Source organism: Chelonoidis abingdonii, chromosome 1 (genome assembly GCF_003597395.2).
Source record: "Chelonoidis abingdonii isolate Lonesome George chromosome 1, CheloAbing_2.0, whole genome shotgun sequence".
Taxonomy (NCBI): domain Eukaryota; kingdom Metazoa; phylum Chordata; order Testudines; family Testudinidae; genus Chelonoidis; species Chelonoidis abingdonii.
In genome coordinates this window covers 100,917,122-100,934,346 of record NC_133769.1, presented here as the reverse complement: position 1 = coordinate 100,934,346, position 17,225 = coordinate 100,917,122, and the positions used below count along the sequence as shown (strand labels likewise).

The following is a 17,225-nucleotide window of genomic DNA, read 5'->3' as shown; positions in this document are numbered from 1 at the left end:
GCAGTTCTCAGGGCCTTTCCTGTTGCTGCCAAGTGCTATGATGGGCCCCCCCCCCCACCCATCGGACAGGCTTCTGCCTCCTCTGCATGGTGGCATGCAGAGACCCGGCACTACCACTGCAGCCACCTGCCACAGAGGAAGGTAGGCTGCACCCACACTTGCTGCTGCAGTGTGCAGCTACAGAGGGTGGGGAAAGGCTCCAGCAGCTGTACGCTGTAGAGGGGAAAGGCTCTGGCAGGATAGGCAGTGGAGCACTATTGCATTGTCAACAATAGCAGTGTATACATGGGAGGCACAGCTTGGGTGTGCAGAGAGCCATTTAGGGTATATACCCTGGGTTCAGGAGTGTAGGGCACTCTACTCTCCTAAGCCATGCTTCACTGTCTGCGCTGCTCTTTGTATCTGTGCAAGTACTGTACATGCCTCTGTAAGTGTGAACCTCCCTCTAGCTGGTGTTAGACATGGTAATAAGTGCCCTTTTTGGGGAAATGGGAAAGAGTTGAGATGGGCTGGAGCTGTTGCTGAAGTCTGATCCTGTTTCCTATAAGACAACCACACAAATGGGGAGAATAGCAGCAAATATAAAAGAAGGCTTCTGTCTCCGATGCCAACTTTCATTTGCAACCTCACTGCTGGAGAAACAGGCACAGCAGTGTCATCAGCAGTGGTGAGACAGGCTTTTAAGGCATTGCTTTTAGTTGCCTTTCTAGTCACAGGGTTGCAACAGTGTTGCAAAAGATGGAATTGCCACCACTGCCTAAACTAGACTGTCTTTAGACAGAAGGCTGAGAAAGAGAAGAAATCAAGTGGGTAAGGAATATGATATGAGGGTGGGGGTGACAGCAGGATCCGATGCCTCACATTCAGGGCCGGCTCCAGGCCCCAGCGTGCCAAGCGCGTGCTTGGGGCGGCATGCCGCAGGGGGTGCTCTGCCGGTTGCCGGAAGGGCAGCAGGCGGCTCTGGTGGACTCCCGCAGGCGTCCCTGCGGAGGGTCCGCTGGTCCCGCAGCTCCGGTGGAGCATCCGCAGGCACGCTTGCGGGAGGTCCACCGGAGCCACGGGACGGGCGAGTGGCAGAGCGCCCCCACAGCGTGCTGCCGTGCTTGGGGCAGCAAAATGGCTAGAGCCGGCCCTGATCGCATTCCAGGTGTTTGGGATTTAGCTCTAGCCAAAGTATGTGGGGCAAGGGGAGTCATGTCATCTAGGTCCCATTTTCTGGCCCAGTTTGGAAGTCCCTCAAGATCCAGAAAGCCCCATGATGTGCTGGTGAAGCCTAGGAGACAATGACATCTACAATCAAAAAGCTCACTTCTTCCAGTACTTGCATCTCCCCTGCTTGCTCTCATTTAGTGAACCCCAAATAAACAATGTCAAAGGCATGGCAACATCCTCCCATTACCACTAACCAATCAAAACTCATCAGTGATTAAACTATAAATGTTTTCTCTAATGTCTAGACTTTGCTCATTCTATTACCTCAACTTGACCCCTCATCACAGCTCTTTTAATGTAAACAAGCCAGGTTGTACTAGTCTATTTGTGTCCAACTTTGCTGATTTGTAAACAATTGTATGTGACAGGGAGAATTGGACTTTTGGTACCTTGGACAATTGAGAGTATGGGCTTCTGCATAGCACTGCCCCCCCCCAACCAATAAGGCTAAGGGGGCAAATGCTTCTTTCCAGGAGGAAGAGGAGTCTAGGGTAACTCATGGAGAGGACACAACCTGATGCATCTGGAAGGGAGCTGAATTTCAGGCCTGTGTGAAATCTCTTTGTAGGATGCTGAGAAGTAACTCTTGCTGGAAGAGGTTGGTGCAGGGAGAGATGAGCAGATCAGCATTCCATCTGTATGATCTAAAACAAGGGAAGTACTGTATATATACCACCTGGTAGCAAATTCAGGGGAAGTAGTTTGCCCTAGGAGGTTCCACTATTACAACTGTAGCCACGCTGACCAAAGTAGGACTGGTAATAGATTGCATGATTAAGAGGGTGGCACTGCTGAATGGCAGAGGCAGTTAGACCTCTGTGGCAGATGAAATGAGTGCTATGTATTAAATTGAAAAGCACTTGGGGATCAAAAGTGCTAATGAAATGGTATTTAGTACCTCCTTCCACTAATCCACCAGTACATTGGGAGGCCGGGGAGTAGCAACCTATTGACAGTAGCCTGGAATTAAACTCCCCATCATGGACCTAACCATATCAGCCACAGTATCAGGGGCTTGTTCACCTGCATGTCTACCAGTGTGATATATGCCATTATTTTAAATAATTCAAATTCTTGTAAAAAACATTGCAGCTAATTAATACTCTAGTCAGAATGCCATGGCATTCAGGAAAGCTTGGTGCTTACACCCTGGTTCTATACTATTGAAAAAATGGATTTTTCACCACTGACTTCAGTTGTGCAGAACTGGGCCTTTAATGGTTACTTGTGACATACTACAACTGGACTTGTTAGATATTTACAATGTAAGATGCCTCCTAGGAAGCACTTATGTATTAATTCTTGTAATACTTTTCTCCTGCTGTATGTGCATATAATCAGATGTGAACATGGGCATTTGTAGAGAATTATCCTGAAGAACAAGGCTGAGAGGAGATATGATTGCTCTCTATAAGTATATCAAAGGAATAAATACCAGGGAGGGAAAGGAATTATTTAAGCTCAGTATCAACGTGGACACAAGAACAGATGGATATAAACTGACTATCACGAAGTTTAGACTTGAAATTAGACAAAGGTTTCTAACTATTAAAGGACTGAAGTTCTGGAACAGCCTTCCAAGGGGAGTAGTGGGGGCGAAAGACATATCTGGCTTCAAGACCAAGTTTGATAAGTTTATGGAGGGCATGGTATGATAAATAGCCTAATTTTGTCAATTAATTTGTCTTTGACTACTAGCGGTAAATATGCCCGATGGCTTGTGAGGGGATGGGATCTGATTTACTGCAGAGAATTATTTTCTGGGTGTTTGGCTGGTGAGTCTTGCCCACATGCTCAGGGTTTAACTGACTGCCATATTTGGGGTCGGGAAGGAATTTTCCTCCAGCGCAGATTGGCAGAAGCCCTGGGGAGTTTTCACCTTCATCTGCAGCATGGGGCACAGGTCACTTGCTGGAAGATTCTCTACACCTTGAAGTCTTTAAATCATGATTTGAGGACTTCAATCACTCAGACACAGGTTTGATACAGGAGTGGGTGGGTGACATTCTGTGGCCTGCATTATGCAGGAGGTCAGACTAGATGATCATAATGGTCCCTTCTGACCTTAGTGTCTATGATTTTATGTGCCCCTCTGCCGTGTACATTGGCCAGACTGGACAGTCTCTACGGAAAATGATAAATGGACACAAATCAGACATCAAGAATTGTAACATTCAAAAACCAGTACGAGATTGGGTGACCAGATGTCCTGATTTTATAGGGACAGTCCCGATATTTGGGGCTTTGTCTCATATAGGCACCTATTACCCCCCATCCCCTGTCCTAATGTTTCACACTTGCTGTCTGAAGTGTTCTCCTACTAGGGTGACCAATCTCCCTGGACACTCAATAACTGACTTCAAAGTGGCAATTCTTCAACAATAAAACTTCAAAAACAGACTTCAATGAGAAACTGCAGAACTGGAATTAATTTGCAAACTGGACACCATCAAATTAGGCCTGAATAAAGACTGGGAGTGGATGGGTCACTACAAAAAGTAATTTTCCCTCTGCTGATACTCTCACCTTCTTGTCAACTGTTGGGAATGGGTGATGCCCACCTTGTTGCATTGGCCCTGTTAGCACTACAAAAGTAATTTTCCCTCTCTTGGTATTCACCCCTTCTTGTCAACTACTGAGAATAGGCCACTTCCACCTTAACTGAATTGGTCTTGTTAGCATTGACCCCCCATTTGGTAAGGCAACTCCCATCTTTTCATGTGCTGCAATATTTACACTGTTTACTGTATTTTCCATTCCATGCATCTGATGAAGTGGGTTTTAGCCCACGAAAGCTAATGCCCAAATAAATGTGTTAGCCTTTAAGGTGCCACAAGGATTACTTGTTTTTGCTGATACAGATTAACATTGCTACCTCTCTGAAACCACTCCCCATTTTTTACACTTACAACCTGAAGATTAGCATGTTCTTTTCCCTGCACCAGATAAGACACAAGGCCACAGGGGAACTGGTGGGACAGAGAAAACTCTGCAGTACACTCATCCAACCAGTTCAGCCTGCCAAAACTATTAGTACCAGCCCACTCTGCAGAACTGAGACATCTACATTAGCTTGACTGGGAATTCCTTCATGGGAGAAACCCTAAGCGAGGGCACTTTTTGATTTGCCAAAACGACAAGCTGTCAGAGGAGCTAATACTCACAGTGGCTCTATATCAGCATGCTCTCAGTCAGAAAGGGGGACCAATAATTACACATATTTCAGATGCTTTCAGGTCTCTGATATCACCACTTGTACCAGGGAGAAGAGCAAAAACTGTTTAACCTCCCTTTCCTTTACTGCAGTAGAGAAGAATGCTCACCTCTTCCCAACTGGGTGAAGCAGGAAAACACTAGCACAAAATGGTGGTAGAGAAGACAAAAAAAAAAAAAAAAAAAGAAGAGCTGGAGGTGGTAAACTTTTTGTAAAGCCGCATACTTTATTACAACAGCTCACCTGCCATTTCAGTGGCTGCTTTCGTCCCAGGATTTCTTTTCACGCCACATCTGTACGGTAGGTTTCTGTGTACAGCATATTTATCCACAAGACAATGAACAACAAACTCATTAAACAGAACAAAACTCTTTATTCTGTTTGTTATACTTGTAAATGAGCACGGTGCAAAGGTTCAGCTAAGATTCCACCCACCAACAAGGGTGAGATGTGCATTTGGTCACTGAAGCCCCTGCTCCCTGACCACAGGGTTTAGCTCTCTTCCTCTGAAAGAGAGAAAAGAGGTTGTTGTGGAACAATGTGCAGCAGCAGACACCCCCTCCCCCAAGAAAATGCCACAAAGATAAATAAATAATAATAATAATAGATATGTAATATCCTTTACTCTTCATGCCACAATCTTGCCTACCCTTTTCACCCAGTACAAGACTGTTCATTAGGGCCATAGCTACAATAAAATCAGATGACCACATAAACTGCTACAGAGGATTTTTGTTGCTGCATGATTCTCCTGAGAATCTTAAAAACTTAAATTAAAAAAAAAGTCTCTAGCTATTATGACTGTTCCGAAACCCTTCAAAAAGTGAACAGATCCGCCCAAGGCTACAAACAGCTTAAAATGGCGTTAAGACCTTTTTAACCATCCCATGAACATGAGCTTCAAGTCAGCTTGCCTCCCACAGTGGAGATAAAACATGCGGGGCACATGCCAGGGATGAGGGATTGTTTCAGGTAGTCGGGAGGCCAGCCAGCACTTGCCCCAGGCATGGGTCTGGATCTTCCTTCCTTGTAGAAAGTCTCCCAGTCTGCATGACTAGTGCACCCGCACTCGCTTTCCAGTCATCCATTTGAAATGGGCTGATTAGCTTAATTGGTCTAGCCACTCATTTTTAATGTCTCGCTTTGGATTTCCTCCTCTTTATCTAAAACGTCATGATAATGGCTTGATTCTCAGTGGCACTGAGCACCTGCCATTTGTGCTGAAATCAATCACTACCACCCCCTAATAGCATGGTAATACTGAGCTGAGCTTTCCTGTCCAAGTGACTCCCCCTTCCACGCAGTGTTTCAGATTATGTTTTCCGCTCAGATTAATTAGTCCCCTCCCGTCTCCTCATGGTGAGATTCATATTGCAACTCTCTTTTCATGTTTTTAGATCTCTCTAGGTTTGTATTTATTTCATTATCCTTCCAGTCTCTGGGAGTAATTAACATGTTTACTCTGCTTTCATCACTGATCAAAAGACCCACAGTGACTGTACTCTCCACACACCACCTCTCACCTTGATAGGCAGTGTGGAAATTCCGAGATCTAATCCCCCCGTTACATTACCCCCTTTCTCTCAGGCCTTAGTTACTGAGCACCAGATCCGCTGAGCACTCTACAGACCTTCCTCCTCCTCCTCCTCCTCTTCATCATCATCCTCCTCATCGGAGCTGAAGGTGCCATCAGGGAGACTGTAAACACGAATCACTTGCTTGTTGGGGTCTTTGAGGATGAGGTATTTGCCCTCATCCAGTTTCATGCAGACGTCAATGACGCAGCGCAGGATGCCCCATGCGTTCTCCATACTCAGGTTAATCTGGCTGGCGAACTCATTAGGCTTGAACTGCTGTGTGCCCAAGATCACGTGGCGTGCAGAGTCCTTTACGTGGTAACGGGACACATACCTGCGGAGGAAAGGCAAAAAAGGTCAGGAAATTCAATGCCCCAGCCTAGACTTCACAGGAAAGTCACCAAAATGAGGTGATCATTTAGATTTTAACTTCTGGGCTAAGCTGCAAGAATCAACCCCCCACTTCAAAGGGGAAAATGGACAGGACTCCCTAGTGGGGAGCCATTTCTGTGTCTCAAACAGTAACTGAGGGCTTGTCTACACTACCAAATTAAGTTAATGTACAGCCACTGCAGTAATTAAAGCAGTATTTCACACCACCCTATGGTCCTTCTTTCGGCGGTGCATGTCCTCACCAGGAGCACTTCCATTGACGTAATTGTGTGGGACACTGATGTCTGGAGCCCTGCTGCCCCCCGGGCTCAAAAGTTGGAGCCTCCCACCAATAGGAAATGTAAGTAACGTAGTTTCTATACGGACACTGTGTCACCCTAACTACATCGACTTAAGTACTACACCGGTCACAGAGGTAGAGTTATTAAGTTGATATAGTGGGCGATTTACATCAGTGGGAGCTATGTTCTAGTGTAGATGCTTATAGAGCTAGGTCAACACAAGATATCTTATGTAGACTCAATTCAGTAATGTATAACTGTCATAAACAGATAGCTAAGGGTTAATGTTTCTTTTACCTCTAAAGGGTTAACAAAGAGAACCAAACACCTGACCAGCGGACCAATCAGGAAACCGGATTTTTCAAAGCTGAGGGAGGGAATGTTTGGGTCTGTGTCTTTTGTCTGGCTCTCAGCTATGAGAGGGATCTTTCTATCTTCAAGCTCTAATCTTCAGTTTCAAAGTTGTGAGTACACAGGTTAGAACAACATCGGCTGTATTGTTTTTTTTTTGTTTACATGTGTTGTAGTTGCTGGATGTTTAAATTGTATCTCTTTTTTGAATAAGGCTGTTTATTCATATTTTTTCTTTTTAAGCAATAGCCCTGTGATTTGGTCACCTTGCTGCCAGGCGATCTGTTATGTGTTTTCTTTCTTTTTCATAAAGTTTTCTTTTTAAGACTTGGTTTGAGTTTCTCTCTCTGGGTAGGCTAAGGAACGATAAGGGAGGAATTTTCTATTGTGTTAGATCTACGGAGGTGTGAAATCTCTGCAGCCCAGGGAATTGGTGGGAGGGGGAGAGAGACGAGAATCTTTCTGTTCCCTTATATTGGGTTGTCTCTTTGTGAGAGAAGAGACATGCTTCTTGGTATTGTGATGTAAAGAGGTTGCATCAGTAACACTCAGGTTAGCCCAGAGAGGAAGTTCTGGGGGGGGGAGAGAGGTGGGGGGAATAGTTTATTTCCCTTTGTTAGGAGACTCAGGGCATCTGAGTCTTGGGGTCCCACAGGGAAGTTTTGGGGGACCCAAGTGTACCAGGCACTGGGATTCCTGGTTGGTGGCAGCGAGATCAGATCTAAGCTGGTAATTAAGCTTAGAGAGGTTTCATGCAGGCACCCAGATTTCTGGATGCTAGTCCAGATTTGGGAAAGATGCTTATGATAATAACAAGTCAGAATAAAACAGATAGGGTTGCTAAACCGAAGAGATCAGGAACTTCGCTTCCATCATCCAAGACAAAAGAAGTGATAAAGAAGAGGATTCCCAGGTCCCACAAACAGGAAAGACTTAAGAGTTTTAACAATAAAGAGTCATTAACGGGAGTTCTGATTCGATCAACAGATTAGTCTGAGGCAGCTGCATGTCTCATGGACAGAAACCAGACAGACCACAAAGAAGCTAGATTTAAAATATCAAGCATCTTATTTTAAACACCCAGTCACCAGCAATTAAAAAAATGTTAGAGAAAGTGTGTTGCAGCAACAAAGTTGATTTAAAATGTTAATGAAAGAGAACTATAGATGGTACAAACCAGCACCCACAGCTTCTGTAGTGCAGCTGTCTAGGTCGGCCAGCCAGCAGATGGGGTTCTAATTAAGAGAACTGCATCAACTCTGTGCCAACAGTGTGAAGCAAACAAGAAAAAAGCCACTTGGCTAAAGTGCTTTGGGGACTGGAAGGAGAGGCTAAAATCAGAAATGGATTGCTCAGGAGATCAATCAGTAATGGGACATAGGGCCATTCACTTTAAAGTTGCCAGTTTCAAGTCACAGGCCCCCGCCAATACATATCTGGAGAATGTGCCGGGGATCTCAGTCAAGATCCACTATAATTATCTCTCACGTTCAGCAGAGAAGCCAAGAATTGAATGGGCCATGGAGACTGAACTCCACTGTCTCACGTACAGGTGGTCTTTCCAGGTCAATCAGGAGGACATTGTAGGGAAGCAGCTTGCCCCAAACCAGTCTGCATTGTACCTCATTCTGCCCCAGTCACCAATGCTAAAATATATTCAAAAGAAGTTTTTGGTTTGCCAAACAGAATAAAAATGGGAGGGAATTCTGTGATTGTACAGCGCCTAAAAACAGCTCTCTCTCACAAACACACACCAGCAAAAGCACTTAGAAGGTCCTTGACAGGCAAATCTTATATTGGCCTCACCCAAGTTTAAGATACTCCGATCCAGCCAGCAGCGCACAACACGTCCAGCGGGCTAATTTGTAACTGTTGTTTTTCAGCTCGGTGGCAATCACAGCTCCTCTCTGAGAATCTAGCTTTTGACGCCAGTCTACTCCATTGCAATGCTGAAAAGAGAGGTCAAACCACAGTCAGCAAACCATGGGTGCAATTATCTCTGCAACTATGATGAGAACACATAGTGAGTTACCCAATGATACTATGCAGGGAAGAGATGGGAAGCTTAAAAGGACTTCTTGATTCTGGAGTATTGGCCAGTATATAAGGCGCTGGTTGGGGAAAAAAATCAAGGGAGAGCTCCATCGGACTGGTTATCACGTGGAATGGAGGAGCCTGGAAGAGGGTTCAAACAGACTACCCAGCACTTGGGAGACGCAGAGTCAGTTTAGCTGGCACTGCTGGCCCTCCACAGTCACTCTCTTCTGATGGAATTTAATGACATAACAGATACATGGAGTAACGCAAGAGGCTTGTCTCATGTCTTGCCTGCTGTACCTGGTACATCAGATAGCAATGGAGGAGCTAGAGAGGTTTGGTATCTGGTTCTCCCTCACCCTGGAATCCCATTCGTTCAGTGTTTTGATGTTGATGAATGACACTTCTCCGCCAGCTCCTGTCATCACTCCGTCGTGTTCACAGCGGACAATCAGGTCTATGTCATCTCCCAGCTTCCATCTTCGGTACCTGCAACCAAAGAATCTCTGTTATTCTCCACTCCTGGATCCACTTCAGCACTCACAAAAGCCATTCCCTTCCTCCCCTATCAGCCCACAGTGAGGATTTCACCCCTCTTCCTTCAAACCCAATATGAAAGGTGAGAGATACTGGCCTGAAGCATAAGTCCCAGAATTTCTCTCATCACAGAGTGTAGCAATGTCCATGGGAAATAAAGCTTCAGTCACACCACCACTAGCAAGCTGTTAATAGAAGTTACACTCCACCCCTGTTCTGAACCTCCCTCCCCAAACCTATGCACATGATTGAACCAAACACCACACCGGTATGCAACAGAAGCCACTTCGTTCTTATCCATGTCATCCTCCACAAATGGGTTTGGGTTGGGAAACGTGTATTTTTCTTTCCCCTGCAGAGAAAGCCAGGAAAGATCACAAGAGAATTAACCCAACAACTTGAGAGAATTAAGGCAGCTGATCAGAAACACAAACATAGATATGAATAATAAAATCATAGAAATGTAGGACCTGAAGGGACCTCAATACGTCACCTAGTCCAGTCCCCTGCTCTGAGGCAGGACTAAGTATTATCTAGAATAGACCATTCCTGACAGGTGTTTGTCTACCCTGCTCTTAAAAGCCTCCAATGACGGAGATTCCACAACCTCCCTACATAATTTGTTGCAGTGCTTAACTACCCTGGCAGGAAGTTATTCTTAACATCTAACCTAAATCTTCCTTGCTGCAATTCAAGCCCACTACTTCCTGTCCTGTCCTGTCCTGTCCTCTGTGGTTAAGGAGAACAATTTATCACTCTCCTTTTTATAACAACCTTTTATGTACTTGAAAACTATGTCCCCTGTCAGTTTTCTCTTTTCCATCCATTCCTGCCCCCTGCCAATCTTTCCTCAAAGGTCACGTTTTTCAGACCATTAATCATTTTTGTGGCTCTTCTCTGCACTTTCTCCAATTTGTCCACATCACCATCAGCCACTCTCCTCCCCTCTCCCCTTGGAACTAAAGACTCTTTCCTTCAGCCAATCAGCATCCAGGGTTCCACAGAGCATTTTAATTTGCCTCTATGCTGTCAAAGTCCTGACTGGTTCAGTTCATGGAATGCTCCATGAAGAAGAGCGGTGTTCTCCCTACAAACCCTCCCCCCCACCTCCACAAAGTTAATCCACACATCTCAAATTGGAATGATTTCTATGCAAAGTAATCTTGCTAATAAAGGTGCCTCTTGCTCTAATAAGAGACTGCTCCAGCTTTGATATTCATAGTAAGTTCCAGAGGTGCAGACTCAGTCTTCCACAGTACTGTCTGCGTGACTGGCTTTGCTAAGCCCACTTGCCTCTTACCATTCTCAGACACTGCTGGGAGAAGTTGTGGTTGATGTAGGTTGCTTCCATGGCCAGGTTGCGAGGTGAATTAAAGGAGTTGCCCTCGTCCTGTGGTGGTTCGTTAGCAGTTTCACTCACTGTCAGCAAGTCTAGGAAAAGAGCCAAGGTCAAACGATCATCAGGAGGATAGTTACCCCCCTGAAAAGGACACTCAACCCTCATACTGTGCACCAAATCTGTTCAAAGCACATGCAGATAGTGCAGGAGTTGGGTTGCTCCAGACACAGTGTGGACATTTAAGATCTAATATTGACTTAAAGGGGATAAGGAACACTAAATGCAAAAAGCTGTAATTTGTTCCCTTGCCCAACCTTGATCCTAGCAACCTCCTCACCAAAGTCAGAATTGTCCCTCTTGTCAAAGAAGAGCTTGGATCCAACTCTCTGGACAATGATGTCCCAGGAATACACAGACCGAGTACAGCTCATCAGTGTGGCCAGGATGGCGTCTGTGGCAAACACATTCCCCTGGGTCTTCGCCAGCTGCAGACGGAGACGGAGGGAAGAGTGTGAGCGAAGACAGCATACATTCTTCTCCCCCTCCTCCCAAAAGTAAACTGCAGCCGTAGCAAACCAGACACTGATTCCTTTCTTCTAGACTTGGGAGGCTGGGCTGATAGAAGACTCTGACGCACACCAATGAGATTTGGATACAAACATGTCAAATGCTACTAATCCTACCTGAACTCATTCAACAAGTTGGGTGGACAAATGCTGCCCAGAAAATCCAGCCCTGAAAATGCTCAAGCAAGTTGGGGAGAAAAGACAGAACTTAGAGCAGAAGGGAGACCTGCAAGGATGAGAATAAGTTCTTCATCCTCTGTCCCTGACTTCATCAACACTCTCAGAGTTATCCTTTCCTCTCAAGACCAGCAATCTTGGGCATGAGATCTGTGACCCTGACATTTCTCTTCTCCTTCGTACTTCTTGCCTGTAGGTCTGCCTATCTGCCCTTCCAGAATAGAGCTTTCCTTTGGCTGATATCTATCCATGTGTTAATGAGTTCCTGCCTTGGCCAATACTACTCCCTTTGCTATGGAGATCACAAATTTCTGCTGTCTGAAGAGCTGGATCCTGAATTATTTCTGTTAATCTCGTCTCACTCCAGAAAGCAAGACCATCTTGGACCCCTTGGCTTAGAACAGACTGGGTCCAAAGAATACCACACAATAAGACACATACTAGTGTATCTTGTGAGCTGAAGGGCAGGAAGGACAATTATACCTTGCGAATGACTGGATCATCAGTAGTGGTAACAGTGTGAAAGATGCGCTTGATGCTCCGCAGGGACTTTTCATTCCTTGTGGTAATGCGGTCAAAGGCTTTGTCATAATATTCCAAGGCGCCACAGCACTCTCTGCAGACATAATGAGAGAGTAGTCATGAGACACCAGCACAAATAACCCCATCTCAGAGTGTCAGGGGACAACAGTGACTGGCAGGAGTATTTCTACTGACCCTGTGCACCTCCCACAAAAGGAACTTCAAAAAACTGGATCACAAGCCAGTACCCATCCCTTTCTACACACAGATTACACCAAAAGAAATACCCAGAGGCCCTAGCTATCTTGAACTCACATGTCCTGTGGCTCTGACACCTCCAGATAGCGCATTTTCATCAGCCGAGGGAAATCCATCTCCTCCTTCACCTCCCAGTCACTGCGAACTTCAACAGAAGAATCACGAGGCTTCTGCTGTGTGGCCAGAGGAAGGGCAGATGGACAAAGAAAGAAACAGAGACACAGCACATCAGGATTTGCGTGAGAACAGCAGGAGGAGGAGCGGGTTAGAGGAATGTTACCTCAGGGAACAGGGTACACCAAGGTCTGTATAATAAAAGCAGCCAGAGGAACTGATCAAACAGTATAGTTAAAAATCAATTTACTTTACCTGTGATTTTTGGTCCCATTTCTGCCTCACCCCAAACTGCTTCTGAAATTTCTTTTGTAGACGTAGACGGTCTCTGTAAATAGAGGAATATGACAACCTTGTGAGAAATAGTCCCAACGGCGTGTCCCCAGTACTCCCACCTTCCCAAGCCACTGTTGAAACCACTGGGTTCTGAGGTCCCAAGCCAACTGATAGCATCTGCTGAACGACTGGACTCCCACAGCTGGTTGAAGCACTGTAACTAGGAACTCTGCTCTCAATGACTCTTTGAAAATGGCAACTTCAGTGGGACAACCCAGCCTTTGAAGATGGCACCACAGCTTTCAGAAGGTGCACATGCTACTTTTACAACAGTAATTTCTTTTCCTGAGTTTGGCTTAGAAAACCCTGTTGGTTCCACAATCATCACATGAAACAGCACTTCAAACCACAGCAGAGCCTAGCAAAAGACCTGTCTTGAAGTCTTGGGTTTTTGTTACAACTCAATTGACAGAAGCCAATCAGCAAACCTAGACACCTGATCATAGACTCCAATACCAGCACAGAGTTCAGGTTTGGTGTCCTCACCTCTCCTTCTGTTTGGCGCTCTTAGGCAGGGTCTGCATGTTGAACTGAAGCATGTTCCGGCGGTCCTTGTCTCGCCGAAGGTTCCTCTGAGAATGAGGAAGGGATGTTCAAGTTATAAATGAAATCTTTACAGCAATTCCACTGTTTCAGAAAGGTTCCAGGAAATGTGCAAGATACCTGTGCAAATCTCATACGATTCCTTTGGTATGCCGTCTTCTGTGTACGTGCTGTATCCACAAGCTGGAAGCTGGTCTCATCCTCCTCATGAAAATAAGCATACTGGCTTCCCCCACCAAACTGTGATGAGTACTTATCTGAGGACACAATGACTCAAATTACCTTGCTACCCATCTGCAAACCAAGTGTCATGAGAAGAGCTCAGAGTTAGCGCTCCCACCCCGTCACTTGGCTCACCCGAGCTTGAAACCACAGATAGGGCTTTTCTCTTAAAGGAGCCCATTGTGGGAGGGTCCCCCATCCTCTCAGACAAGTTCCCTTTCACAAAGAAGCTCAAAGCCAGGAGCAACACTGAAGGATGGAGACAGCCCCAAGCTCCCCTCTGGGCACACTTCTGAGTTCAAGAAACTTCTCTCATTTGGTGGAGATCTGTAGGACACAGGTTTCGTAGACACCACTAAAGACTGTGACAAGAGGGAAGCAAGGATGACGACTGAAGAAACCTCATATGAAGTATGTCAGACAAGGGCAGCCATCAAAATAGCACTTACTCGTGTATCTCTTGTCCTGATAAGTGGCACCTGTCCAGTCTGCAACCTAATAAAAAAAAGACAACAGGAAACAAAGTTGATGAGTGTGTGTCAACCAACATTTTAAACTCTCCCCACAATCTCATAATCCAGATGCCACTCAGCGAGAGCAATTAGTGCTTTATGTTCCAGAACCTACCTTACAATCTTATGACTATCAATATTCCTTAAAATACTCCCTGCTCTGCTTACACACACTATTAAGAGGTCAAGATTCATATACCAGCAAAGAATGCTGTGGCACCTTATAGACTAACAGATGTTTTGGAGCATGAGCTTTCGTGGGTGAATACCATACCACTTCTTGTAGCAACTGCAATAGGGGATAAGGAAGCTATAAGGAGCAGAACACCAATGGCATGTGTTTCAGAGTGGCAGCTGTGTTAGTCTGTAGCCGCAAAAAGAACAGGAGTACTTGTGGCATTTTAGAGACTAACAAATCTATTTGAGCATAAGCTTTCATGGGCTACAGCCCACTTCATCGGATGCATGCAGTGGAAAATACAGTAGGAAGATATATTTACACACACACAGAACATGAAACAATGGGTGTGTTACCCATACACACTCCAATGAAGTGAGCTATACCAGCAGGAGAAGAAAAAAACTTTTTGTAGTGGTTAATCAAAATGGTCCATTTGCAGCAGTTGACAGATGTGAGAACAGGGTGGGGGAGAGGAAGGGGAATAAACATGGGGAAATAATTTACTTTGCGTAATGACCCATCCACCCCAGTCTTTATTCAAGCCTAATTTATGTGTCCATTTTGCAAATTAATTCAATTCAGCAGTCTCTTGTTGGAGTCTGTGTGTATGTGTGAGCGGGGGGGGGGGGGGGGCACTTGTTAAGGAACAGTACAGGCAGGACTCAGACCTCCAATATGACAAGAACAGCTAACAGGAATTGCCATGCAGATTAATACACAGGCATTAACTGATTGCTCCAGTGATTCATTTAGCAGCATTAGCACAGGTACCTTTCCCAGACGATCTCCTTTGCTGAAGGGCTGATATGGCATATCTTTGAACTGCTCTGGAACAGCACATGGACCCCAGCCTGAGGGGTTGTCCTGGATCACGGGTGTCATGAATTTAGCCATCCTCTAAACTCCTTTAAAAAAATGGGGTAGTCAAGTGTTAGGAACATTTTAACCCTATAAGAACGAAGAGGCTGCTGGGAAACTTCACCTGACACTGACTGGGCAATGATGCCCATTCAAAAGACAAGAGTAGGTGACACCATTTTTAATGAGGTCATACACACAGAAAAGTTTCCAGGGTTAGGGTCATTGCCCAGAATTTCTGGGGTCAAGGAAAAGGTGAAGGTCTCAGGAGCTCTGACAGCACTGTCAGTATGTAATGTAATAATTACTTCCCTATGTAAGAATCTTATCACCTGAACTGTTAGACAACCTGAACTGTTAGACAAAACTGATAAGTAACCTGCCTCTGCCAATGGCAATATAAAAAGCCCCAGAAAAAAAGGTTTAATCTCTCTCTTTACTGCCCATAATAGCACAATTATTTCCCCTGATGGATGTTTCTTTCTGACCACAGCTGGAGATCACTTTATGCCTACGGGGCTCTACTGTCTGTATAGTTATTTATTTTCCTAGCTAGTGTCATTGAAGCAGCTATCCTTATTCACAGAAACACCTAATCCTATGTCACTAAGACCCAGATCCTCAAAGGTATTTAGGCACCTAACTCTCACTCAGATCAGTGGGAGGTAAGCACCTAAGCACCTTCGAGGATCTGGGCCTACATGTTGGGTGATGGGTAGGTCCCTCAGCAGCGAGTCCCGCTGGTTAGTGACAAGGGGAGAGTCAGCAGCCCCGCCCCGCACAGGGTCACTCGGCTCAGCGGAGCGGCAGGGCCCGGCTCTGCGTGTGCGGGGGCCGTGCCGGGAACTAGGGTCTCTCCCAGCCAGGGCAGAAGCCGCGCAGGCCGGTCCCGCCCCGGGTTGAGCCCCGGGCGGCCCGCGAGGCCTGCGGCTCCCGCGGAGGCGCGACCTCTGGCCTGGGGTTCCTGTGTCCGGGGCGGATCCGGGCCCGGCAGACTCCGAGCCGCGCGTGGGGCCTCGCGCGCCTGTCCCGGCCGGAGCCTGCGCCTCCCCCTCACCTGCGGGGGCCCGGCAGGTCCCGATGGAGGCAGATGCAAGCGGGCCGGGGGTGCCGGCTGCCGGAAAGACTCGGCTTGGGCGACGCGCACACAGTCACAAACGTCATCACCCCGCGCCCGCTCCCGGACGAACTGTCGTAAAAACAGACAGGGCAGTTCCGCATCCGTTCAGTGAGGAGACAGTGTTGCCGTAAAGCACACGGGCTGTCGTAAACGGAAAGAGCACACGTCATTGTGGGACGTCAAAGAGCGCCCAGAGCTCGCTACGAGCCAGGCAAGAAAGGCCACTCGAGTCTCGAGGCTGGCTCCTAATGGGGGAGAGAGAGCGAGAGCACGAGCGCAGAGTCAGTCCCCCAATTTCCCACGGTGCACTGCGTGTCATCACCATCCCACAATGCACCGAGGCATGCCCTGTCCTTTCCTGCCCTGCGCCCAGCATAGCCCCCAGTGTCCCACAATGCATTGCTTCCCTTCCACCCGCTGAGGCTAGTCGTGCAATGCAGGGAAGTGGAGGATGGAGGTTGCTCTGTCTCAGGCTCCCTTGGAAGGGTAAACTAAGACCCAAGCTGTTGGGATGGGGTCCTAATCTAAGGCCCCATGATGGGACCTGTAGGTGTGGCGCCACCGCACCCTTGTGTCTCAGAGCTAGGCCTTGCCATCTGTATGCATTGTTCATCATAAAAAATATTCCCCACCCCACCTGTCTGCACTGTGCAGTGGGCTTCATAGCGGGGCAGGAGACAGTGTCATCCAAAGAAAAGAAGGGTGTCTGTGTTATTTATTTAAAATGAACTCCAGCAGTTCATCTCTTCTCCTGAGACATGATTTACCAACGGAATTAGTTCATTGGGGTGGGTGATGGGTGACCTCTTAGTTTCTCATCTATGAAGTGGTGATATTAAGAATGGCCATACTGGGTCAGACCAATGGTCCATCTA

At 46.5% G+C, this 17,225-nt stretch overlaps 1 protein-coding gene across 2 annotated transcripts; it reads right to left on the bottom strand.

Annotated features, from left to right (window-relative positions):
• Positions 1-4,779: 4,779 nt before the first annotated feature.
• Positions 4,780-16,432, bottom strand: EIF3D (eukaryotic translation initiation factor 3 subunit D). Of its 2 annotated transcripts, none has more exons than XM_032781739.2 (15): positions 16,288-16,432; positions 15,144-15,277; positions 14,129-14,174; positions 13,578-13,714; positions 13,401-13,486; positions 12,834-12,906; positions 12,522-12,634; positions 12,168-12,300; positions 11,279-11,426; positions 10,903-11,033; positions 9,869-9,954; positions 9,425-9,554; positions 8,835-8,977; positions 6,057-6,337; positions 4,780-4,932 (listed from the first exon to the last, which is right to left on the bottom strand). In XM_032781739.2, the coding sequence occupies exons 2-15, from the start codon at positions 15,264-15,266 to the stop codon at positions 4,919-4,921; spliced, it is 1,644 nt and encodes a 547-aa protein (XP_032637630.1). In that variant the 5' UTR covers positions 15,267-15,277; positions 16,288-16,432; the 3' UTR covers positions 4,780-4,918. The 2 variants fall into 2 exon arrangements, with proteins under 2 accessions (XP_032637630.1, XP_032637629.1); XM_032781738.2 differs by having other exon boundaries at positions 12,522-12,637; positions 16,288-16,388.
• Positions 16,433-17,225: the final 793 nt, after the last annotated feature.

Bases quoted from the DNA above. Each gene is read 5' to 3' on its own strand.
- EIF3D (XM_032781738.2), bottom strand. From the start codon at position 15,266: ATGGCTAAATTCATGACACCCGTGATCCAGGACAACCCCTCAGGCTGG. The intron at 13,715-14,128 runs GTAAGTGCTATT...TTGTGTCCTCAG, and splicing joins TCAGGACAAGAGATACACGA to ATAAGTACTCATCACAGTTT. The intron at 12,301-12,521 runs GTGAGTTCAAGA...TTATGTCTGCAG, and splicing joins GTGTCAGAGCCACAGGACAT to AGAGTGCTGTGGCGCCTTGG.